At 33.9% G+C, this 24,792-nt stretch overlaps 3 protein-coding genes across 4 annotated transcripts; 2 read left to right on the top strand and 1 right to left on the bottom strand.

Moving 5' to 3' along the window:
• Positions 1–195: 195 nt before the first annotated feature.
• On the bottom strand, positions 196–3,809 carry LOC126657684 (uncharacterized). Its single transcript, XM_050352419.2, has 5 exons — positions 3,683–3,809; positions 1,947–3,071; positions 1,429–1,866; positions 375–1,338; positions 196–287 (listed from the first exon to the last, which is right to left on the bottom strand). The coding sequence occupies exons 2-4, from the start codon at positions 2,611–2,613 to the stop codon at positions 422–424; spliced, it is 2,022 nt and encodes a 673-aa protein (XP_050208376.1). The 5' UTR covers positions 2,614–3,071; positions 3,683–3,809; the 3' UTR covers positions 196–287; positions 375–421.
• A 2,334-nt stretch (positions 3,810–6,143) lies between these two features.
• On the top strand, positions 6,144–13,702 carry LOC126655572 (uncharacterized). The gene is made up of 9 exons (XM_050349805.2): positions 6,144–6,231; positions 7,263–7,282; positions 7,357–7,482; positions 7,708–7,841; positions 11,626–11,715; positions 12,518–12,632; positions 12,717–13,016; positions 13,103–13,207; positions 13,484–13,702. Exons 1-9 carry the CDS (start codon positions 6,144–6,146, stop codon positions 13,700–13,702), a joined length of 1,197 nt encoding a protein of 398 aa, XP_050205762.2.
• Positions 13,703–18,258: 4,556 nt separating this feature from the next.
• On the top strand, positions 18,259–23,965 carry LOC126655331 (uncharacterized). Of its 2 annotated transcripts, none has more exons than XM_056103689.1 (11): positions 18,259–18,581; positions 18,660–18,813; positions 19,195–19,337; positions 19,504–19,630; positions 20,214–20,519; positions 20,913–21,023; positions 22,174–22,397; positions 22,478–22,625; positions 22,776–22,912; positions 22,988–23,120; positions 23,410–23,965. In XM_056103689.1, the coding sequence occupies exons 1-11, from the start codon at positions 18,324–18,326 to the stop codon at positions 23,772–23,774; spliced, it is 2,106 nt and encodes a 701-aa protein (XP_055959664.1). In that variant the 5' UTR covers positions 18,259–18,323; the 3' UTR covers positions 23,775–23,965. The 2 variants fall into 2 exon arrangements, with proteins under 2 accessions (XP_055959664.1, XP_050205418.1); XM_050349461.2 differs by having other exon boundaries at positions 20,115–20,519.
• Positions 23,966–24,792: the final 827 nt, after the last annotated feature.

The raw sequence follows: 24,792 nt of genomic DNA, 5'->3' as shown, positions 1-24,792 counted from the left end.
AATTGTACATTGAAATTGAAACGTACCGGTGGGGGAAAAGGGTCTGTCGGGATCTCACGGGTCGGCTCTGGCTGTCTGGGTCTGCCTCTACGACGTCCTCGTATGCGCTGTACATCCACGGTCGGCGGATCGATCTCTGGAATAGCGTCTGGCGGAACAGCAGGGTCTGGCGGTGGCCCGCTGACGTTCTGCCGGTCTTCCCTAGTGGCTAGCTGAGAAGTGCGAGCGTAAGTCCGAACAGTGGAATCCGCCTCAGACTGCAAGCGGATCCTCTCCATGGTATCGCGCTGTAAAAAGTCAACGTAAATCGTCAGTTATTATACATTATTGACAAAAATACGTAAATGAAAAAAAATATTAGCATGACTACGTACATGAGAACCGAGCTCAGCCCCGCGATGGGTAATCCATCTCCTGCTCACTAGCCTGTACCAGTCCATGTACTCTGAATGAAAGTGCGGCGGATGCTCGAGTACACGCCCACGTACCACATATCTCTCTCTAGAGTCCCAGATGGCGATATACTCACTGAAAAGCGCCTGGAAGTCTGAGCTCCCACGGTATTGGACGCCATGCATGATGGGTTGCTGTAAGGGGGCCTCCGGAATAGGCTGAACCAGTCCGAACTGCTGAAGCACCCTGTCTGGCTGGTGCCACTCGATAATGTGGAAGGTATCTCTCGAGAAGCAATCCACATCTTGCCGTCAGGCAACTGTTTAAACGGAGTATTCCAGACTTGAATGGCATTCTCGGTTCTATAGCGCCACCCGATGAAGTCGTGGGGGTTCAACTTCTGATCGTGAATGACTGCCATGGCATGGGAGCAGGGCAATTTACGGTGTTGAAACTTACCGCACGAGCACCTCCTTTTTTTAAGGTTGACCTTCTGAATATTTCCTCCCTTATTCCGCTGATTGTCCTTCCTGGTGGTCACCCTGCAAGTCATGGTGTCCGAGTTATATTTCTTGCAACTATGGTAGCGGGCCTTTAGCGTTGCCTTTTTGATGTGCGCGATGCAGATCGGAGTAAACATGACGCCTTTGGCGATTAGGTCTTTATACATGTCCCAACGTTGGACAAACGTATCACTGAGCTTGTCAAAGATAGCCTCTATCATTGCTGTGATAGGAAGGCCCCTTATATTCTTCAGCATCGCATTAACGGACTCGGCGTAGTTCGTTGTCATAACCCCGTTTCGTTGCCCTTTTTTGTCATGACACATAGTCCACTGCTCCTTTCTCAAATGTTGTGTGTTGGTCAAGTATGCATGCCCTTCTGCCGATCTTATCCTCATGCTCTCAATGCATGCGTTGTACTTCTTCTCTTGAAAGGCCCGACCTATACGTATGTATGATTGTAATTGTTAGTGGGAGATATTGTACATTCTTTAAAAAAAATCAGGCTTTGATTAGTTTCACAAAATATTACCCGCTTTCTCAGCCAAGTCCTTCAACTCCCTATTTCCGATTAAAGAGTGGAAATTGGCCATTAAATGCCTTATGCAGAAAAAGTGATCGACGTCGTCCCACTCCGGACGTTTCAAAACGGAAATTAATCCGGGAGCACGATCAGAAACGATGGCAACCTTGCGACTGCGTAAAACTTGATCTCGGAGATGACCCAGGAAATATTCAAAACTGGCAATGGATTCGGATTCCACGAGCGCAAAAGCCACCGGCATTATATGGTTGTTGCCATCTATCGCCGAAACTATCAACATGTGCATCTTATATTTTCCGTATAAGTGGGTGCCGTCGATGAATAGAATTGGCTTGCAAAACGGAAATCCGTCCACCATCGGGAAGAACGTCCAGAACATCCGTTGGAAAATTCTACATTGAAGCCCGCCACACTCGGATATTGGGCCTGTTGGAAATGGATATTGTTAGAAATAAATCTACTTAATGTACGCACATTGAAATCCACAACACTAATAGATTTCATACCTTCGCCATGCCAGAAGGATCCAGGATTCACTTTCACCACATTATCCATGAACTTTGTCAGTTGACTGTAATTGTATTCCCAGTCCCCATAAACGCTGCAGATTGCCCTCTCTTTGCCGTACCACACCCTTTTATACGGAAGAGCTACTCCGGTAAATTCAAGTAGTCCCGCAATCAACGTCTTGATCCGTATGTCACGCTGACCTAGCACTTGCGTCTTAATATAATTGGCGATCTGAGCAATCCCAAAATTTTGGTGGTGACGAACTGACACTTGCATATCGCATATGTGTGGCCCGATATATTTTGTCAACGTCCATGTGTTGGTTTTCTTAAGAAGTGTGGCACGCAGCCACCATGGGCATATCTCTTTGTGCTTGCAAACGAGAACCAACGTCGTGTGCGTCGTCCGACAACTCTGAAACTCTCTTCCATTGTCCACCGAATAGGTAACAGCACAAGCCCGAACAGCATCTCGGCTCGAGAAAGTCATCCCTTCTTCAAACTCCATCCCCCTCTCCCACTCAACTTTCTGCTTTTCCCATGAGTCCAAGTCGACGTCGAAGTCTTCGAGATCTACACGTCTAACATGTGCCGGCAGTCGGGACTGGTACACTGTATTTTCTTCTACATTACTAGGTTCAGCAGCAGTGAGTATGTCTTCCATATTCTCCACTTCGGTCTCGTAGTGATCGTGTTCTCCTTCTTCCTCACTGTCCCTCTCCGACTCACTAGAAGCAGATATATGCAGTTGATCAATAGAAATATCTTCAACAACCGCCTTGCGGTACTACACGTACAACTCTAAAAATCTTAGTGCTGGCATGCGACATGCCTCGGTCTGAATAGCACATACATGTGGGTCGTCCTGGACATCCATCAAGGAATAGGAATATATTTGTTCCCCTTGAAAATGAGGAACCCAAAAATATATCTTACTGATCTCCACCGGGCCCACAGCACTGGTTATTGCCGATCCACAAATATCAACCAACTGTTGGAAATTTATTCTTCCAGTCAACGGCACTTGCACATAACTACCCCCACAATATTCTACTCCGCGGGGAGAGTTTACAATGCTACCGTCAAACCGTATCACAAACGACAAATCGATTGTCGTCATTGCTACAAGCATTTGTCATGAATAAATGTTACTCTTATTTCTAAAATTAATTTCTAATATTCACAGGTTACTCATTAAAAATTATAAAGACTATTCTATCTTATTTTTAAAAAAATTAAAAATTAATTTCTAATAAATGTTACTCTGATTTTTAAAATAAAATTCTAATATTCACAGGCTACTCATCAAACAATTAATAACTACATTATATACTAACAATTATGTTATATTTTTCTTAACAATTAATAACTTTATAAAAAACTTACTCTAAATTTCAAAACACAAATTCTAGACAAATTGTATACGACATTGCTATGATATATTTTCAAATATTAATTTCTAATTTCTACACTATATTAAAAATTATATCAATTTCTATAATACTTAACAAGATTCCTATGAAGTTTTTTAAACTAAATAAATATTTAAAATAATGTAAATTTTTAAAATTTCTATAACTTCTAACAATTACTAAACTATAATATTTTTTTAAAAATATATTCAATCTAATTCTAACATTTTCTAATATATAATAAACTTTAACATTTTTTAATTCCAATATTTTCAAAAATAAAGTAAAACTAAATGAATTAAAAATAAATTACGGACTAACCTCTTGTAGACCTCGTAAAATAGCAGACCGAAAAATAATATGTAGCTCCAGAAAAATATCTGATAAGCTCCACAAAATAAACTCCGTCGCTTCAACCAATTCCGAAAAAATCACTCCGTCAAACTCTATTAAAAATCACTCCGTCAAACTAATTTTTTTATCTGTGTTTGAATAGGTGAGTGCTGAAGCACTCACCTATTTATAGCAAAGCAGCCCGCCATATGAGATAGCGGGCTGCTTTGCCCACGTGATTCCCTGCAACAGCAGGGAATCGTTTGACTGACCAGCTGGTCGGTCAAATGATTCCCTGCTGTTGCAGGGAATCAGTCACCAGCCCGCCATATGAGATGGCGGGCTGGTGCTAATTACGGTGATTACCGTAATTAGCTACCAGCCCGCCATCTCATATGGCGGGCTGGTACTAAAAAGCAGCAGCCCGCTATCTCAGATAGCGGGCTGGGGGTGGGAGGCACAAAACCGGAATATTTGTGTCTATGAGACACAAATATGTCAAAAACCCGAAAAAGAAAGAGACTTTATACCTGTTTTATGATGATTAGAGAGAAGATGTTTGAGAAAATGGCAGACCGTCGTTGATCGGAGAATCCAAAGGAAGAAAATACATTGTTCTTATTTGATTGAACCCACACAGCAAATAAATATTGATACAAGAGAGATGGGTATAAAATGTAATAATTTCGCCAGCTAAGCTATTTATTGTAAAATGCATCTGTTATAAGAGAAAAGATTGCAGTGGGTCGGCATTTGAGAAAAGATCATCCGCTTTCTTAATTAATCCGTAATTTTCTCAAAATTATATAACTGCTCCATTACAATAAAAATCAATTCTTTTCTGTCTAATAGAAAACTAACCAATCCTTCATAAAAAAAACCAACCTTTCATATATGTACAAACTACATAAAAACATGACTTTCATCTAACTGGACAACAAAATGGTATTTTATTTTTATTAATTAAATTATCTTATATATAAATTGAAATTATAGAATGTGAATGATATTTATGGCCCCCTACATATTATTAAATATTAGTAAAATTTAATAAAGTTTATTGTATCTAAATTGAAATTATAGCACGCGTAAATGATATTTATATGATCTGTATATACTATTAAATACTAATAAGATAAAATAAATTATTTGTATTTAAATTGAGATTTGTTTCAAATTTTCATTTTTTTTATTTTCTATATTAATTTTAATGAACATAACAATTTACATATTTTAAATCTAACAAAAAAATATTGTATATTTATTTTTCACTATTTTTTTACAAATTTGAACTTGAAAAATATCATTTTGAAACTTAATAATCCAATAGGGGCGGAACAACCTCCACAAATATATATATGACAAACTATAACAAAACAGAAGCAACCAGACCCATAGACCCATAAGGATTCCAATCTCGGACGGAACTTCTCCCACCCCGAGGTTGCCTTGTATCTCATCCCGGCTCACAGTCACCATAAGAACTACCGCAATTAAAATATAAAAAAATTAGCCAAGTGGATCATAGAAGATTCTCTAACAAGAGAACATACACAAATCACTCCACCCGTGTTCCAAACCCCAAAATAATAGGAAATCTAGCTCAACCAATAACATAGAGGGACAAACAACTCACCAAGAGAATATGTGTGGAAAAGAAGAGGTATACTATACAAACCACTTTATCCTTAAAATTAAGTTATTATTTTCTGATATCTAATCTCTTTTTTTGTTGTACTTTTCTTTTTCACCAAAAAAACTCACTTCCATCGTCTTTCATAACCATATTTTTTATTTTCAGGTCCTGAAATTTTAGTAGGTCACCCTCCTTCTTCAACGATTTATCAAAATCTATAGTTTTATTTTAAACATTTCAGTAATATATTATTATTTAATCATGATAAATTCTTATAATAATGATGTCATTCAGTTTGGTTAAGCAATTTTAATTTATATTTGATAAAAGGAATAATCATTTAAAATTAATATAGAATAAATCTATTTTATTAGGAAAAATTATGTCTAGTAAATTTTGAAAGTAATTTTACTAAAAACTATTAATATATATTACTATAATTTATATCCACTGATTAATATATCAAATTTGGTTATTGTCATTTATTAAACTTATTTAAATAAAAATTAGCATTTAAACTAAAATGAAATATGAAAAATACCTTAGACTTTTGATATAATTTTTTTAAAACAAAATCTTATCATTTAATTTGGCTGATAAATTCAAGTCTTAAAACAATTTAATTACAACAAAGTTCAAAGAAATTTTGATTATTTATAAAAGAAAATTTTGATAATTTTTATGATATAAATAATTTTTCGATAGCTTTATTGAAAAAAGAAGTGCATCATTTTTAATATGTTGGATACATTTTAAGAAATTGATTTATAAACATAATAATATAGAGAATTTGTAATTATAAAAAGTATTGAAATGATATTTTTACCAACTCAATTAAAATGCAAGAAGAAAAACAAAGAATTTGTGTTTTCAAGAATCATGTATTATGTTGATCCTATGCGTATGTCTTTCAAATCTTATAAGAGTTTATACCGGATAATTATGTTTGTCCCTTATTGAATTAATTCCTAATTTATTAAACTACTTATTTTAAAAAAAAATTTAATAAATACTAAAGGCTATAATTACGTGTACATAACCTTATAAATAGTTTAATTATTAAAGAAAATAATGTAAGTATTCCTAACCCCCTCTCACCCCTTCCACATATATAATAGATATAGGTAGATTAAACACAACGATTTTTGTTCAGTATATGTTTACAATAGTTTTTAAGTCTAGTTCTTATAACTATGAATATAATAGTATGAGCAATTATTTTGTCACTGAATTCAGTTGGCAATGAGTTTATATTTACAATGTCATTCATATATATATATATATATATATATATATATATGATTGTTTGTTATAAGTAAACATTTGAGAGGAATTACAATCTATAATTATTTCTTCCTTAACATGCTCTACCTCTTAACATTTTTACATGTCTTATTCTTTTCTAGTTTCAGATTTTCTAAATCTTAGACCACTTGTGACATTGTTGGGCTCTTTTTAATGACATAAATTGTGCAGTCAACAGGTAATTTGGTAGTATTTCTAACATAATTATATAAAAAATGAATGAAATTGTAACTTCTGTAAAAGTTATGATTTTTGTGAATTTTATTAGAAATTAATTGAAATTGATTATGTTAAGTTTGGGACTGACATAAATTTATATTTTACATATATATGTTTGGTTAGTGTATTGGATTTCATAGAGTCGAAAATTATGCTCCAGTTTGATTTTTTTTTTATCGATTTTACGTGATTTGGTTTTAAAACGATTTTTCTGTATTTTAGATAAAGTTGAATGATTTTTAGAAGTATATGGATTTAAATTGTGAATATATAATGTGTGAAAATATGTATTGCATAATTTCTTTTAGTTTATCTCTTTTTGTCCTTCAATACATCATCTAAATCTCCGCAAAATATGTACGGCATAAATTTTTTTAAATAAACTCTAATGTGCTATTTTCATTACAGATTTACTGTGGCCAGATTTGGTAAAAAAATTTAGACAAACCTCTAATGGATTTGTTATCTACATGAGAAAGGTGTTGTCCTATTTGATTTGAAGTTGGCTAATGTACTCCTTGACAAAAACAATAATGCCAAATTTTGCGACTTTAGAGCTATAGTAAACTTGGTAAACAAGGAAATACATTCAAAAAAGAATATGCAGCACCAGAAGTTCTTAGATACGGTATGACTCTTCGAGTCAATAAACCTGATACATTTAATTTTTATTAGTTTGAGTCTAAAATTTATGAATTTAAAAAGATGTGCAACCGATAAAATTGACACATACAATTTCGACATCATGATGATTCAACTTTTAAGAAGAGCCGATCAGGAGAATATTGGAAAAACACTGCAGTAACCTCAAAAATCTTACAAAAACAGAAAAATTGAGAAAATCATTTTGAAGGAGGCGATGGAGGATCTCATAAAACCAAATTATGGAGTCCATCGAGGATGGTTATCAAGTGGATGCGCACAAATAGAGGCAGAAAGAATAATCAAACCAACTATAAGTTGTGCTAGTTTCAATGAAAAGAGTCGGTCATTGTTTATTAAATTGCTCAGCGAGTTAGACAACTTAAAAGTAATTAAGCATTAAAAATAAATTTAGTGTAGTCAGGGTCAGAAAAGGGGCAGATAAACAAGAAAAACTAAATAGTTTTTATGGTATAAATAATTTTTTGATTGATTTATTAAAAAAGGTGCAGCATCTTTAGTATGAAGTGAGACATTTTAAAAAAAAAATTACTTTATAAATACAATTTCATAAATAATTTGTAACAATAAGAAGTATTGAACTATTTTTACCAATTCAATTAATATGCAAAAAAAAAACTCGTGTTATTCAATAATGTGGGATCAGAAAGAGTGGTAATAAATGACCCATAAAAATACATGAGTGCAAAATTTGTTATGCATAATATTGATCTTGTATGTATGTTTTCCAAAATTTAGAAAGATTTATTTTGGATAATTATGCTTGGATAAATAATTAATAATGAAGGTAAGAATTACACATGTACATAACTCTGTAAATATTTTAATTATTAAATGTCAAAATTGTATTTTTCTGCCCCCTCTCGCCCCCCTTCTTACTTATATAATATATAGTAGATAAAATACAACTATTTTTCTTCAGTCTCTATTTAAAACAGTTTTCAAGTCCCGATGTGCTTAAAATTATGAGCATAATAGCCTATGTGTAAACCACTACTGCTGTCTTCTATCTTCATAAGAAAGATGATGTCCTATTCGATTTAAAGCCGGTTAATATACTCCTTCACAAAAACAATAACGTCAAATTTTGCGACTTTAGAGTTATAGTAAAACTGGGTAATCAAGAAAATACATTCATAAAAAAATATGTAGCACTAGAAGTTTTTAAATAAGGTATGATTCTTCAAATCAATATACCTGATATATTTAATTTTTGTTAGTTTGAGATTAAATTTTTTAAAATTAGCCGGATCTCCAACCAATAAAATTGACACATACAATTTTAACATCATGATAATTCAGTTTTTAAAAAGAGCTGATGAGGAGGATATTAACAAAACACTACAATAATCAAAAATCCTAAAAAATAGAGAAATTGAGAAAAACATTTTGAAAGAGGCGATAGATGATCTTACAAAGCCAAATTTTGGAGTCCATCAAGGATGAATTCAAGTGAATGCACACTAAGAGAGGCGGAAAGAATAATCAAACCAGCAATAGGTTATGCTAGTTTCAATAAAAAGGGTCGACCATTGTCTGTTAAACTGCTCAGCGAGTTAAACAACTTGAAAGTAAATGAGCCTAAAAAATAAACTTAGTCCAGTCAAGGTCAAAAAAGGGGTAGATAAACAAGAAAAGCTATATAATTATGGTATAAATAATTTTTGGATTGGTTTATTGAAAAAGAGTTACAACATCTTTAGTATGAAGAGAGACATTTTAAAAAAAATTATATACATAATAACATAAAAAATTTATATCAATAAGAAACATTGAACTATTTTTAACAATTCAATTAATATGTAAAAAGAAAGAAAAAGAACTCTGTTGTTCAATAATGTGGGATCTAGAACAGTGATAATATTTTAATTATTAAAAGTCAATATTGTAATTTTCTGCCCCCTCTCGCCCCCTTCCCAGTTATGTAATGTATAGATAGATAAAATACAACGATTTTTCTTCAGTCTCTATTTAAAACAATTTTAAGTTCATAGTATCTTAAAACTATGAGCATAATAGCCCTATGAGCAAACCACTATTGTCGTTTGCTATCTACACGAGAAAGCTGTTGTCCTATTTGATTTGAAACCGGCTATTGTACTCCTTCACAGAAACAATAACGTTAAACTTTATGACTTTGGAACTATAGTAAAATTGGATAAACAAGGATACATTCATAAAAAAATATGCAGCACCAGAAGTTCTTAAATACGGTATGATTCTTCAAATCAATATATACGATACATTTAATTTTTTTAGTTTGAGCCTAAAATTTATAAATTTAATAGGATCTCCAACCAATAAAATTGTCACATACAATCTCGACTTCATGATAATTCAACTTTTAAGAAGAGCTGATCAGGAGGATATTGAAAAAAAAAACACTATAATAGCCTTAAAAATTCTACAAAAATAGAAAATTGAAAAAAACTTTTTAAAGAAGGTGATAGAGGATCTCACAAAACCAAATTATGGAGTCCATCGAGGATGAATATCAAGTTGATACACATAAAGAGAGACATAAAGAATAAGCAAACCAACAATAGGTTGTGCTAGTTTTAATAAAAAAGGTCGGCCATTGTTTGCTAAACTGCTCAGCGAGTTAGACAACTTGAAAGTAGATGAGCCTAAAAAATAAAGTTAGTAAGGTCAGGGTCAGAAAAAAATAGATAAACAAGAAAAATCTAAATAATTTTTATGCTATAAATAATTTTTTGATAAATTTATTTAAAAAATTGCAGCAAATGAAACATTTTAAAACTACTAATTTATAAAGATAGTAACATAAAGAATTTGTAATAATAAAAAGTATTGAACTATTTTTGTCAATTCAATCAATATGCACGAAGAAAGAAAAGAATTTGTGTTATTCAATAATATAGGTCTGGAAAAGCGGTAATTTTTTTAATAGAAGTGTAAATAACAGATCCATAAAAATACATGACTGCAAAATTTGTTATGCATCATGTTAAACTTATGCGTATTTCTTTTAAAACTTAGTAGGATTTATTTCGGATAGACAGAAGAAATAGAAAAATCTTAATTTTTTTTAAAAGTACAGATTAGCCCTTTTACCATTTTTAGGTACAATTAAGCTCTCATACTTTAAAATTGAATAATTCTGCCTCCTCTCACCCCCCTTCCCACTTACATAATATATAGATAGATAAGGTAAAACGATTTTTCTTCAATCTTTATTTACAACAGTTTTTAAGTCTAGAGGTTCTTAAAATTTTGAGCATAATAGCCCTATGCGTAAACCACTACCGTTGTTTGCTATCTACACGAGAAATATGTTGTCCTATTTGATTTGAAGCCGACAAATGTACTTCTTAACAAAAACAACAACACTAAACTTTTTGACTTTAGAGCTATACACTACTAGAAAACAGGCAATTTGCGACGGACTTTTGCGACGGAACAACAATCCGTCGCTAATAGTGCAAAATTGCGACGGATTTTGCGACAGATCAATAATCCGTCGCTAAACTGCAATAAAACTTGGCGGGAGAGTCCCCGCCAACTTAGCGACGGCATATCCGTCGCTAGTCCGTCGCTAATTTGGCGGGGTTTTGGAGGGAATTATTACCGCCTAAATATTTAGCGACGGATATGTAAATCCGTCGCTAACTGTTCGAATTTACGAAACGCTGCGTTTAAAGCAGCACATTGGCGACGGACTTTATAATTCCGTCGCAAATGTGTTGCTTTAAACGCAGCGTTTCATTTAATTCGATTTTAGCGACGGAATTTATAGATCCGTCGCTAAAATCGAATTAAATGAAAACAACAAACCCTTCTTCTTCCATTTTCTTATTTTCTGCCGCCGAACTCTTCTTTTTCCATTCTCTGATTTCTCTCGCCGAACCCTTCCTCTTCTTCTCCTTTTTCCCGTTCCGCTGTTTGCTGCCGTGCCCTACGTCGCCGTTCGTCGCTGCTGTCGCCGTTCGTCGCTGCTGTCGCTGTCGCCGTTCCGCTGTTCGCTGCCGCCGTTCGTGTTACGTATCTCCGCCGTCCGCCGTTCAGGTAAGGGTTTTATTATTATTTTTTTATTATTAATTTACTGTTTTAGTATTTAATAAATGTATATTTTTTTTTTATTAAACAGTCTCGCCGCCGCCACTGTCTCCGGTGTCAGTCCGCTGTTGCCTCCGGTGAGACCCGCTGCTGCCTCTGATCAGTTCCGCTGCCGCTTGAGGTAACTTTTTTAATTTTTTTATTATTAATTTTTTTATTAATTTGAGATTAGATTAGTTTATTTAAATTAGGGTTAATTTAAATTAGGGTTAATTTTCTATTTTTAAAAATATATTAAATTAGTTTAGGTTTAGGTTAATCAAATTGTAATTGTATAATTAGTTTAATTAATTTAGCTTAGGATTAGTTTTTTTAATTAATTAGGGTTATTTATCTATTTTTTTTAAATTATATAAATTTTTTTGGGTTAGGTTAGTTAAATTATATTTGAATTAGTTTAATTTAATTAGTTTAGGGTTAGTTTTATTTATTAGGGTAAATTATCTATTTTTGAATTTGTTTATAATTATTTTTTATTTGTTAATTAGTTGATTAAATTAGGCTAATTAGTGTAATTAACGTCATAAATATAATTTTCGATGTAATTGGATTGTATTGTTGGATTGTGGTATGAAATTTGCTTGCAGGACTTCCCTGAAAAATGGGTGATGCTCATTTTTAGGGGAAGTGCTGCCGAATTTTTATTAGATTTTTTATTATTATAATAATACGTGTTTTTTAAATGTGATAGGTTTGTATTCTCTGACACTCGCTGCGCATAGTGGTTCCGACTTATCTGGGCTTTTCATCTTCTCTTTGCGGTTCTGCCCTTCAACAAGTAGGTTTTATTGCTTATTTTGATTTATTTTAGTTGGAATAGATTTTATTTACAACATTCAACCTATAAATAAATCTCGATTTTATTCCCACCGAATAAAATCGCAAACCTAGCTTTAGGAAGTGCTGGTTCGATAATGGAACAGCAGAGGGGGTTCTACTTCCAGGAGCTTTAGCTTTAGGAAGTGCTGGTTCGATAATGGAACAGCATGGCGCTTTCTAACAGCCGAGCAGAGGGAGTTCTACTTCCAGGAGTTTCAGGTAATTTAATTTAAAGTTTCGTAACGTTTAAATTATGTTTTTTTTAAAAAACTAACTAATGCAACATGTTTGTACTGTTTGCAGAAAGAGTTCTGGTGGGATAGTGCGGCGTACAGCGAGGAGGTCATTAGACAGGTCTTCATGGTCCATGCAGCCAACCGCTACAAAGACAACATCCACAGAATGAGGAGGACGCAACAGAAGCATATTTCTGTGACCCAGGACATCTGGGATGCTTGGAACGCGTTCTGGAACTCAGAGAAAGAGAAAAAAAGGTCAGAAACCGCCCGAGCAAATCGGATGAGCGAGCCAGCGGGCGCCGGTTCTGGACCTGTCCGCCATACTGGTGGATCTCGCTCTGCTCTGAAGCATATGGATGTCATGGTTTGTTTTAAAATTCAGTAATTAAAATACTTAAATAACGTATTTATTTTATTTTGATACTAATTGAATTGTATTTTTTATTTTAGGAAAGGGAGCTTGGCCGGAAACCGAGTGCGACGGAGTTGTACACTCGCCTTCACTCCACGAAGGCTGACAAGAAGCCGGTCGACAAACGGGCTCAGGATATGACTGTAAGTTTTTATTAAACTTGTAATTCTCTAAGTTGAATTTAATAATTCGGAAATGATCTATTAGATTGAAAATGCTTGTTGGTTAGCTGTTAAACATGTTTATTATTGGATTATATACTGGAATTTGCTTGCAGGACTTCCCTGAAAAATGGGTGATGCTCATATTACAGAGGAAATGCTGTCGAAATTTCGTTAGAAATTAGGTTTACTTTGTAATATGTTATGCATTTTTGGTTGCTTGAAAACTAAACTGATATCTTTTTTATTGTTTTGTAGGACGCCATCACTGAGAGGCTTGCTGCTGCGACACAGCCTCAGACCGGAGAGGGTAGCTCCTCGACCCCAGCTGCAGTGGACGAGACCCAGGTGTTTCTAGACATCGAGGGCGTCAACAAGAAGAAACGCGTGTACGGGTTGGGTTCTACGAGCAGCAGGTACGCCGGGCCAAGCAGCAGCAGGGTGCAGCGAGGCAGCTCTTCTAGGACGTCGCAGTAGGCAGACGAGGAGGTCGAGCGCCGTGTGCAGGCCGGCATTCAGGAGGGTCTGCGACTGGCTCGGGAACAGCAGGCTGCGAACATGACCCAGATGATACGCGAGGAGATTGCCAGGATGATTCCTAACCTTCCGGCAGAGTATCGGCCACAGCGCCCACCTACCCCACCAGACGATGACGACACTCCAGCTTTGTAGTGTCGTGTTAGCTTATTTTATTACACACATATATACGGTTTTTATTTTTATTTTTTGACCTTTACATTTATACTCTGATATTTAATATATATATATATATATATATATATATATATATATATATATATTTATCAGTTTCAATTGATTGTAATTTATAAATGAATTGTTATTACTGTATTTAAAACGACAGGGGAAAACGGCAAAAAATAGCGTAAAACGGCAAAAAAATGCCAAAAAAAAATGAAATTTGCGACGGACTGTGGAATTTGCGACGGACTTGTCCGTCGCCAATTCATCAGCTTTTGTCTCCAAAAGCTGATGAATTGGCGACGGATTTTTTCCGTCGCTGATTTGCGACGGATATATCCGTCGCAGACCCTCAGCCTTCGTCTCCAAGGCTGAGGCTTTTGCGACGGACTTGTCCGTCGCAAATGCACAAGTTCCGTCGCCAATTTGTCTCCAAACGAAGTGAATTGGAGACGCATTTGCGACGGACGTTGTGGCTTTTGCGACGGACATTTCCGTCGCAAAATTAGCCACGGACACGTTTTTGGTCGCAAATTTTGTTTGCGACCAAAAATGTTGCGACGGATACGATCCGTCGCAAATCCGTCGCAAATGCAGTTTTGCGACGGAAATGAGGGCTTTAGCGACGGAAATTTCCGTCGCTAAAGCCCTGTTTTCTTGTAGTGATAGTAAAGGTTAATAAACAAGGAAATATATTTATAAAAAAAATATACATCAATAGAAGTTCTTAGATACGGTATGATTCTTCGAATCAGTATACCTAATACATTTAATTTTTGTTAGTTTGAGTCTAAAATTTATGAATTTAACAGGATTTTCAACCGATAAAATTGACACATACAGTCTCGACATCATGATAATTTAATTCTTAAGAAGAGTTGATTAGGAAGATATTGAAAAAACACTGTAATAACCTCAAAAATCCGACAAAAATAGAAAAATTAAGAAAAATATTTTGAAGGAAGCGATGGAGAATCTCGTACCTGTATCTTTCACAGTATACAAAAACCATCTTATCTTTATCATCTTTCTCTTTGCTCATCTTTTTTTCTTTTTATTTTACCAAACAATGTTATATTTTTCTCTTCCTCCATCACTAACACAAATTAATATATGCCTTCCAAACTATACCATCTTCCCACTCAACTCATCAGCACGTTGTCACTATCGCCATTCTTAGAAATTTGCTGCCGTTATTACTCATTGGAAGCCGCTGCCGCCTTCATCTGTCCTAAAAAGATGTCGCGGCTCGCCAACTATAGCTCATTGCTGCCATTCATCAGCCACATATTGTCACAGTTAGTGCCTTTCATTCCACCATGTAATCAAATCCGAAAATAACACGATTTAAAAAAAAATCGTATTGTATACGAATTATACACAAATTAAATAACAAATATATGTAAAATTAAAAAAATTATATAAATATATTATTTGGTTTATAGTAAATATATAAAAAATATTGGTTTTATTTAGAAAATTGTATTTTTATATTTGTTTAGAAATTCCATTTTTTTTAAAAATAGTTAGATAGTATTTTCATAAATACTTTTAATATTTTTAGTATTTATCTAAGAACAAAGGATCATTTTATCCCCTTAACTTGACACAAAATATCAAAAACAATAAAAGTAGAAAAAAAGGATCACTTTTATCCTGAACTTGGCGAAATCGGGTCAAAAATCCACCTCCACACTCTTACCCAAGAGAGTGAGACACACTCTCCGGTTTTGATGGTGGTTATTTTTATCCTAAGTGGGTTTTGATGGTAAAAAATTTAAAATGGTTCTAATGTTTTTAACATTTTAAATCAAAACATAATAATTAAAAAAAAACAACTTAGTCCTTATAATTTAACACTTTATATATCAAATTAATCCCCATAAATTATAAATTTTGCGAAAAATAGTTTATTTTTTTTTAATTTTTTTATCTCAAGCGAAAAGACTCCTCTCCTCGCTTGAGAAGAGGAGGTGTTGCTCCGGTGAGGAGCAGATTTGCTCCTCACATCAAGAACAAATCCATCCTTGAGTTCAAGAATAGATCTGACCGGTAGGTTTGTTCTTTTTCAAAAGCAGACTCTTTTCCGACGAGGAGGAGCTTCTCGCCGAAATTGAAAAAAATTGATTTTTTTAAAAAGTTTAAAAATACCTCTAAATTAATTAGGATTCAACTGTGATTAATTAGTATTTGAATGTATTTTAGTTATAATAAATAATGAATAATTAGAGATCTTCTCTCAAAATTAATGTGCCACATCAGTATAGGAGGATTTTTAAACCGGTTTTAGCAACTTCAGGATAAAAACGATTCGGTTTTCAGCTTAAGATGTTTTTGATACTTTGTGCCAGGTTGAGAGGGTAAAATGACCCTTTGTTATTAATCTAAACACCCCATTTATTTAGAGGAAATTACACCATTTACAAAAAAAATGAAAATAATTACAAAAATACATGTTGATATTTACCATTTAAAAAAATCCTTATTGATTTAAAAATATTTACAAAAATACCAAAAAATAAAAAATAATTACAAACATGCGGTTTATACTGTTGGTATAATGTCAATATAATAATGAACAAAAAGTATATTAATACTATAACAACATTATACTAAAATTATACACATTAGAACATACTAAATTTTTTTAATATTCAATAATTTTTTTACGAAAATTATATCAAATCGTATATTAATAATTAGTAGAGTATGTCCGATTTATCTTCCCTACATTTTCATTAATCAATGCTATACTGCTGCAAAGCCTGTCATATAGGAGCATGTCATGATGGTGGAACTGAAAGTAATTACGCGTGGTCGCAGATGCGGCCATATAGCAGAAAAAGTTACATAACGGCCATAACATTGTGTAACGGTCTACTGAAGCGCTTTTTTTTTTAATTTTTTTGTAAAGTATATAAATTAACATTAAATTAAAGAATTAAACTGAGATTTTAATATACAAACTTCGAATAAAAAAAACTGTTAAATAAACATATTTTATTAATATTTTACTATCATAGTTGAATATATTTTAATTTCTCTATAATAATAAAAAGTTATTCATAAGAAAAGGCAAAAGACAAAAATCAAAATAGGATTTAATATATTTACAACATAAATTATTACAAACAAAGTCACCACCAAAATGAGTGTCGTGGAGGTTCCGCCGGAGGCTCTTCTTCCCTTTCAAAAATGAATAAGAAATTAACAAAACTTGACGTATCTACATTACTTTTAAATGGCTCGAAATCAGGCTGCGTAGTAAATGATTGTGGATCATATTGGATTGACTTTGTACCAGTATCCCCATATCCGTAGCTGGTAACCCCATATCCACAGTTGGTATTTGAGCCTTGACAAGTGAAATATCTTATTACACTTACTCATATATTAATAAAAAGTATAAAATATAAATAAATAAATATTTTATTTTTTTATTGTGTAAATTTTTAATATATAAATTTAATTAGACCAATATAACATTAAATTTATAATAAATTTAATTTAAGTTGATATTTAATTTACACAAACTAATGTTATTTTAATAAATTAATTTAAATTTATAATCAGTTATATATATATATATATATATATATATATATATATATATATATATATATATATATATATATATATATATATATATATATATATATATATATATATATATATATTATAGAGTAAATGCTAACAATAATAAGCATTTGTTTTTGGGGCAAAACACGTGTTTTTTTTCTAAAAAAGGTCAAGGATTCAAGTTTTATTGAAGATAAAATGGTATTTTATTTAATTATTAATTATCTAATAATGTTGATCCGGCTATTAAAAATGATCAGACCACTAACCATTATTGGTTCGATCTGCGGTGGTCTGACCATTGACCCTGTTGCGGTGGTCCGACCGTTGACCATACGATATTCCGGCCATTGAACTCTGTTTACCGGCGTTAGTTCGACCAGCGGTGGTCCGGCTAACATTGATTGATTAGCGGTGGCCTAAGTGGTTCGGTTTATAGAAAATGAGAGAAAATTATTGAGTGTGGTAAAAACACAATAGATAAAATATATTATAGGAGGAGAAATTATTGAGTGCAATACAAACACAATAGGTAAAATACAACATAAAGATAAAATAAAAAGAGAAACAATAAAAAATAGACATAAATTTATTTAAAAAAAAATTGATTATTTTTTTGTTTTTTTTTATCACTAACATAAACTTTTAAATTTGTGGGAGATTCATGATATTTTCTCTATTTACAAAGAAATATGGGCCAAATTGTGATTGGGCTAAAGCCTATTTCTAGTTCATTTAGGACTGTCAATTTTTCACTTTGTTAAACGCAGTGCGTGCAAAATCAAAAAACTGTGTTCATCGTGGTGTTCGCGGGAAGAAGATGGATTACGTGAGTTTCGAAGTTTTGCAGTCGAAATCAGGGCCGGATAGATTAAGGAGAAGCAGTACGGGAGTATATTTAACGGCCAAAGAACTGGTGAAATTTACGAACGGATTCAGTGAAGATAATTTTATTGGAAAATTTCAATTCGGAGAGGTTTATCGCGGATTTAATTATCGTAAAGAAGAAGTTATCGTTAAGGTTTGGAATAATGAGCTGCATAATGTTCGTCCTGGCGACAATGAAGCCAGATACTCTGTATGTAATTTCTAATGCTTGTTTTTTTTAATGTCCTGTTCGAATTTTGTTTAATGATGCTTGACTTTTCTATTGTAGGACGAAATTCGGGTGCATGAGTGGTTTGGAACTCACAATTTTCATCCAAATTTGGCTAAGCCGTTTACATTTTGCAACGACCAGAATTATTTGGCTGCTGTTTACCATCTTCAGCCACGAGCCATTGACACACTTCATAATCTCATTGAAAAAGGTTAGAATTGGGGAGGTGGAACGACTGTGGGAGGAATTAAACGCACGTTATACCATTTGGGCTGTAGCTCATTCGTAATATTGATGCTAATGACTTCTTTTCGAGATGTTGAAGCCTTCTCTGCAGTTCTTTTTTCTCCCATTATGTGACTGTAAAGAACTAGATTAGTAATCTATCTTATAAGTTTCAATTGATGAAAGAGTGAATTCGGTCACATGTGAGCAAATCGTCATTTGTTTGTGTGTTTTGTTTGGTTCACCAATCATTGGCTTCCTTAATCATGGATATTTTTGTAGTGTTTTGTGGGGTTTCCTGCTTGTTTTTCTTTAGTTTGGATCTCACTTCCGACTGATAGAGTGACGTTGTTATGTTCAATTCCAGATAGCTTTACCTGGCCACAAAGGATCAAGGTTGCTCTTGGATTTGCTTCTTTACTTCAATTCATGCATTCTGAGAGCCAGAGTCCTACACGTTTGCCGTATCTTATTCGTAATATTGATGCTGCTCATATAATGGTTGATGAGGTCCGCCATTTGTTTAGTTGACTTCATTACTTCATCGGCCATGGGCATTGAATTCATGCTCTTCCCATCTCCTTTTATTTACAAACGAGCTACTGAGCTTACCCGATTGGTTTCTCTACTATATTTGCCTCGGTTCTCTAACATCTACACTTTCTTTCTTATGTAGGATCATGAAGCAGTGTTGTTTGATTTAAGCATGATTTCTGGTGGAATTCTCATCGACAAAAGAAACCTTCCAGATCAATATGTTAATGGATGTCATGGTTATATTGATCCAGTTGGGGCATATCCAGGTATTATTTGTAAAGCTTAGGGAAATTCATGTAAGATAAATAAATGTATGACTTGGCTCAATTTTGTCTCTAATTTATTGCTGAGATTTTCATTAATTAGGGATAAGATTAGGAGAGGCATGGGGGAGACACATAGCTCTTTAATTTTGAATGTATTCCCCGGTATATTGTCATTAAATAGGGAGAAGTTAAGTAGGACGTGGGAGAGATAAACAGTTCTTTTCTATTCATCATTTGAAAAGTAAAATTGATTTTGCTGTCAAATTATTGCTAAATTTAGACCTGTGCTATTCTGCTTCTAGATAATCTTGTCAACACTACGCAGTTGCCATAATGAATGGTAGATATGATGATTTGGAAATTTTGTTGCTACAAACAGTTTTCTTTTACTTGAGATAATCTATTAAATCTTCTCCTTCTTCCATCCTTCTTGACTTAGCTATCTTTAGGTCAGACCTCTCATCATATGTCTCACTTCCTACAGGTAAATGGTCAGACAAATGTGATGTTTTTTCGTTTGGCGTTCTGATCTTATCTTTAATTAGCAAAAGAGTCTGCAAAGACATTGGTGATTCTTCCCCAGTGTATGAATGGGCTAAGAAAGAGTACAAATCGAAAAGTTCATCTACTAATTTTGGTAAAAGCCAGTGCTCGCTTGCGCATCAGAGCCTAGAATCAGGACCAGAATTCTACTCTAGTGATGCAATTGCTATTACAAAATTGGCGATGCGTTGTATTCAGCAGGATCCTCAAAAGAGACCAAAAATGAAGAAAGTTGTTGGATGTTTACGGAATTCGAATGTTGCTCGACATTATGCGGATAATTGGGAAATTAACAAGATAGTCAATGGTGATCATGTTGGTATTTTGCAACATGATAACCATTCAGGTACTTATTTTCAATAATTTAAGAAGGAGCCATTAGTTGTTTTCCTACTAGCTTTCGATTACAAATGTCTTATCTGATCCATTTATTAAGTGAAATCATATATACTAGTACTAGTGATACAGAGTGAGTGCCATAACACATTACTATTGTTACTGTCTTCCTTTATTGGCATGACTACTATCTATGAAAACTATAAATTATTCATTGCTGTTGTTTGAACTGACATTTGCTTTGGAATTTGGGATCTCTTATTGCAAATAAGTTTTAAGACTTTTATTTGGTCCAAAGTTTTCTTCCAATGCATTGCTTTTTCTTTCTTATGCAATACTATGTTTACATTTTGTTTATTAAAAAAATTATGTTTTATGATCTTTATGTGGGTTTAATGGACAGGGAAGAAATCTAAGCAACATTTAAAATGGCACCAGAAACGTGTCTTGCGATTCTTTCCTTCTAGACTCACAGCTTCCAGAAATATCAAAGACTTTAGTCATAATTGGAAAGGTGAGATATTGCTATTCTCGATAATATAATTACTGATTGTCATTTTTTCTGCTTATTTATACACTGAACTCTTTGTGCACCTCTTGCCTACCTGCATTTGTTAGAATAAAGATGGGTGCTTAAGTGCTGACGGCTGCGTGCAGTGTGCTGTGCAAAATTTGACTAAACCAAAGTGCTTCTGCTAACCTTTATAACCTGTGGTCTGCTATTTGTTAGTTTGAAAACAATACATCTTATTACTGTTGTTTCGATGAGATTTCTGTTTCTTTATCAGATTCTTCAGGTTTAAAGAAGTTTAGTTTTCATTTTTGGTCCTTACTAATAGCTGAGGAGCATTTTGTGCACCTTTTTTTAACTTCGTAATTAAATATGCTAATTTTTTCCGTGCAATTTCTCATCTTGTATGCACAGTACTTTATTGATTGTGATATGTGGGTTTGTTGAACAGATAAAAAATCTATGCGACTTACAAATGGCTTCATGGATATTTCATTCAAATCACGCTTTCCAAACGCCACTTTTGTAGAGATATAAGAGACGTTAATCACAGTTTAATAGGTGAGTAATTGTTTTTACAGTCAATTTATTTGCTGCTTCTCTATATCCTTCCTTTCCTTATGCTGCTGTCCTCCTGTGTTTATCCCTTTTAAAGAAAAGAGTTTGACTACTGTTAGTGCTTGCAGTATACAGAAAGAAATTTAACCAACCCTCATCATTTTTCAGTTTCTTTTTGTTAACTCTATTGCTTTTGGATGGAAAATATAATTTACTGCCAAAATTCAAGAGCATCTAAATACCCATCTCCATATAATTACTCAAAGAAAATAATTGAACTATTGGAATTATAATCTTGTAGTTTAGAGATGGAATTTTCGTTTATGACGGAGGCCAAAAGATTTTGCATCACATTGCAGTATGTGTTAAATATGTTTCCTTCTCAGTATTTTTAGTGGTTATACTTCAACTTTGCAATACCAATGACTCATGTAGAAGAGGTATGAAATAAACATTATACTTATGTACTTGTCGGTAGGTCAGTGTAGAACCTGCTCAAAGTGAAACTGCTTTCTAAATTCTATATTTTTAGTTTTCCTTATTGTCCTTTCAAGTTTACCTGTAAATTGATGCTTAATTTTGTTTGATTCTCTAGGGGGAAGTTCTATTGAAGGAAAAGGTAATGCACTGAAAGTGTTTTCTTATGAAAACCTATGCATGTTCACCAATAAATTTAGTGAACAAAATCGCATTGAAAATGTCCAATACGGAGAAGTTTTTCGTGGTAAGATTGATGATAAAAACGTGATGGTGAAGATTTGGAAAGTGAATAATGAATTGTATCTAGCTGATCGGTCTCATAATACAGACAGGTTATGGGTATGTTGCTAAACTTATGTGCATGTCTTTCATGTTTGACCTAAGTCTTATTTTTTGCCTAAATTAATTTTATCTTTCAGGATGAGATGGCATTGCTTCAGGATCCCAAACTTATATCCCATCCAAATTTGGTTAAATTGATCGGATACTGCTATGAGGAAGATGGTTTTGGTGTTGTGTATGATCTTGATCCACACGATACAGTACGTCGTCTTATGCCTAGAGAAGGTACATAATATATGCGCTTCACTTGACTCTATAGGCCCTCTGGGTGTTTAGCTTGATTCTAGAGATACATTGAGTCGATGATATCCAATTAACTCTTGTCGTGTGCTTGTATTCTATAACAATTGGTGATCAATTAGTTCTTGGTTGTAGATGGCTTTACTTGGCTGCAGAGGATTAAGGTTGGACATGAATTTGCCAGCCTCCTTAAGTTTCTTCATGCTCCTAATCCACCCTATGAGCCATATAGAGTTCGCAGCATAGATGCTTCTCATATTGTACTTGACAAGGTCTTTGCATGTGTCTTTTCTGTAATTAATTCTTTTTTTTACAAAATACATATTTTGACTTGCGGCGATTTGTAGGAGTACAGCCCAAAATTATTTGAATTTGGGATTTGCAGTGGTGGAATCATTCTTGACGATAGATATAAAAGGAACAGGTATGCATGTGGAAGCGGGGAATACATTGATCCGCATCCCGCTACTACACGAGGAGGTATGCCATTGGCAACTTAATAGCCTGATATTTGTTTGGATCATTTATCAATTTTCTTGGTTTTCCTAGAATGTTATTAATGTTGCTATAATGAAAACATGAGATATGATATTAATATGTGTCAGTCCGCACTTGCTTAAGTATTCCAACGGAATCCATAAAAACAAAAAAAGAATCTTAGTTTCTCCAGTTGTGTGCTTCTGCCTGTACTAAATGCTGAAACTCCCTTATGCAATTTCTTTTTATTCTGACTTGACAAAGTTTGGAAATATGCGTGATTTGCGGACAGGCCCGCTGGCGACAAGATCTGATGTTTTTGCTTATGGCTGCATACTCCTGAGCTTGATATCGAAACAAATTTCTACATTTGAGGAGATACGGAATGGCGCTCCTGACATTAATGAATGGGCCGTCGAAGCATACGAGTCGCAAAGATCGAAGAAAGGCTCGGGGTCGCTTGTGCATGAAAGCCTAAAGAATGATGATGGTTTTAACGAGAATGATGGAGCTGCACTCACAAAGTTGGCACTGCAGTGCGTAGAAATGGAAGGATGCAAGAGACCTACCATGAAACAAGTTGTGAAGCGTTTACGGAAGCTACATGTCTTTGGCAATCATGCCAGAGACTTGGGTATCAAGTATAGGAATCGCTAGTTTGATAGTTGCAGAGATTTAGACATTTAAGTTATACTAGTGTCGCTTTATGTGTTTCATATGTGACTCGTCGTGTGATTCGTTAAATTATGATAATTCTATTTATTGTAGACTAGTTTAATGTACACGTGCGCCGCACGTGGTTTATAGTTTTTTTATTTATCATAATTTATATACGAAATTGTTGAATATGATTTAATGTGATTTATGTATGAAATTGTTAAGTGTATTAGCGGGAGAACATATTGAACCAAATATGATTTTGTCGTGTGAAAATAATTCCGAGTTCGAATATTTAAATTTGTAGGTAGGTTCTGTTTAGATTTGATGCTTTAATCTGTTGTGCTTAAATTTGATTCAAAAGTCACAAATTGTAAATCACGTGTCACTAGGGGTAACTCAAGAATCACGTCCAGGTACAAGTCAATCTTGGAACCTGAGGTCCAGGCGGGATTTACTAGCAAGTAGGTACTAATCCGAGAACCTAGGTTCAAGTAGGATCAGTGTCAAACTATAAGTATTAATTCGGAGGTTAAGGAACCCAAGGAAAATTAATGTCAAATCTACTTTTAAGTTCAATTTAATTAAGATAAAAAGTCGAGTTAATTAGACAAATCATGATCATTACCCAAAGTATTTAGAATAGTACGCTGTTAAGTTTTTTTAGCTATTTACGTTTTCCTTTTTTTTTTTTAAGTTTATGATTTCTGTTTTTGATAAATATGATCTAATCTATCATTCTTCAATTAACAACAGAAACATCTACTGTAAACCCTAACATAATCAGCCAAGCGACAACCTCTGACGCAATACTTCCGCCATCATTGAAGCAATTGTTGAAGCTATCGCCGGTGGACTTGAAGCTGCCGCCGTTCATGAAGAGAAGATCGTCGTTTCCAGAAAATTCCAAGCCTACCACTTTCGTCGTTGTAAAAACCCGCCTCCGACACAAGCCCGATAATAATTTTACAGTAACCATGACGAGGACGGAGAACCGTTGATGGACTATGGATGGGGC

The sequence above is a fragment of the Mercurialis annua genome, linkage group LG7 (assembly GCF_937616625.2).
Source record: "Mercurialis annua linkage group LG7, ddMerAnnu1.2, whole genome shotgun sequence".
Lineage (NCBI taxonomy): Eukaryota > Viridiplantae > Streptophyta > Magnoliopsida > Malpighiales > Euphorbiaceae > Mercurialis > Mercurialis annua.
The sequence above is the reverse complement of the archived record's forward strand: the minus strand, read 5'-3'. Positions and strand labels throughout refer to the sequence as shown.

Excerpts from the sequence above, each read along its gene's own strand:
- LOC126657684 (XM_050352419.2), bottom strand. The coding sequence starts at position 2,613 with ATGGAAGACATACTCACTGCTGCTGAACCTAGTAATGTAGAAGAAAAT. Across the intron at positions 1,867-1,946 it reads ATCCTTCTGGCATGGCGAAG|GCCCAATATCCGAGTGTGGC; the intron begins GTATGAAATCTA and ends CATTTCCAACAG. Across the intron at positions 1,339-1,428 it reads GGACTTGGCTGAGAAAGCGG|GTCGGGCCTTTCAAGAGAAG; the intron begins GTAATATTTTGT and ends ACATACGTATAG.
- LOC126655572 (XM_050349805.2), top strand. The coding sequence starts at position 6,144 with ATGATATTTTTACCAACTCAATTAAAATGCAAGAAGAAAAACAAAGAA. Across the intron at positions 11,716-12,517 it reads CAGTTCCGCTGCCGCTTGAG|CAGAGGGGGTTCTACTTCCA; the intron begins GTAACTTTTTTA and ends ATAATGGAACAG. Across the intron at positions 13,208-13,483 it reads AACGGGCTCAGGATATGACT|GACGCCATCACTGAGAGGCT; the intron begins GTAAGTTTTTAT and ends ATTGTTTTGTAG.
- LOC126655331 (XM_050349461.2), top strand. The coding sequence starts at position 18,324 with ATGGATTACGTGAGTTTCGAAGTTTTGCAGTCGAAATCAGGGCCGGAT. Across the intron at positions 18,582-18,659 it reads ACAATGAAGCCAGATACTCT|GACGAAATTCGGGTGCATGA; the intron begins GTATGTAATTTC and ends TTTCTATTGTAG. Across the intron at positions 22,626-22,775 it reads TCGTCTTATGCCTAGAGAAG|ATGGCTTTACTTGGCTGCAG; the intron begins GTACATAATATA and ends TCTTGGTTGTAG.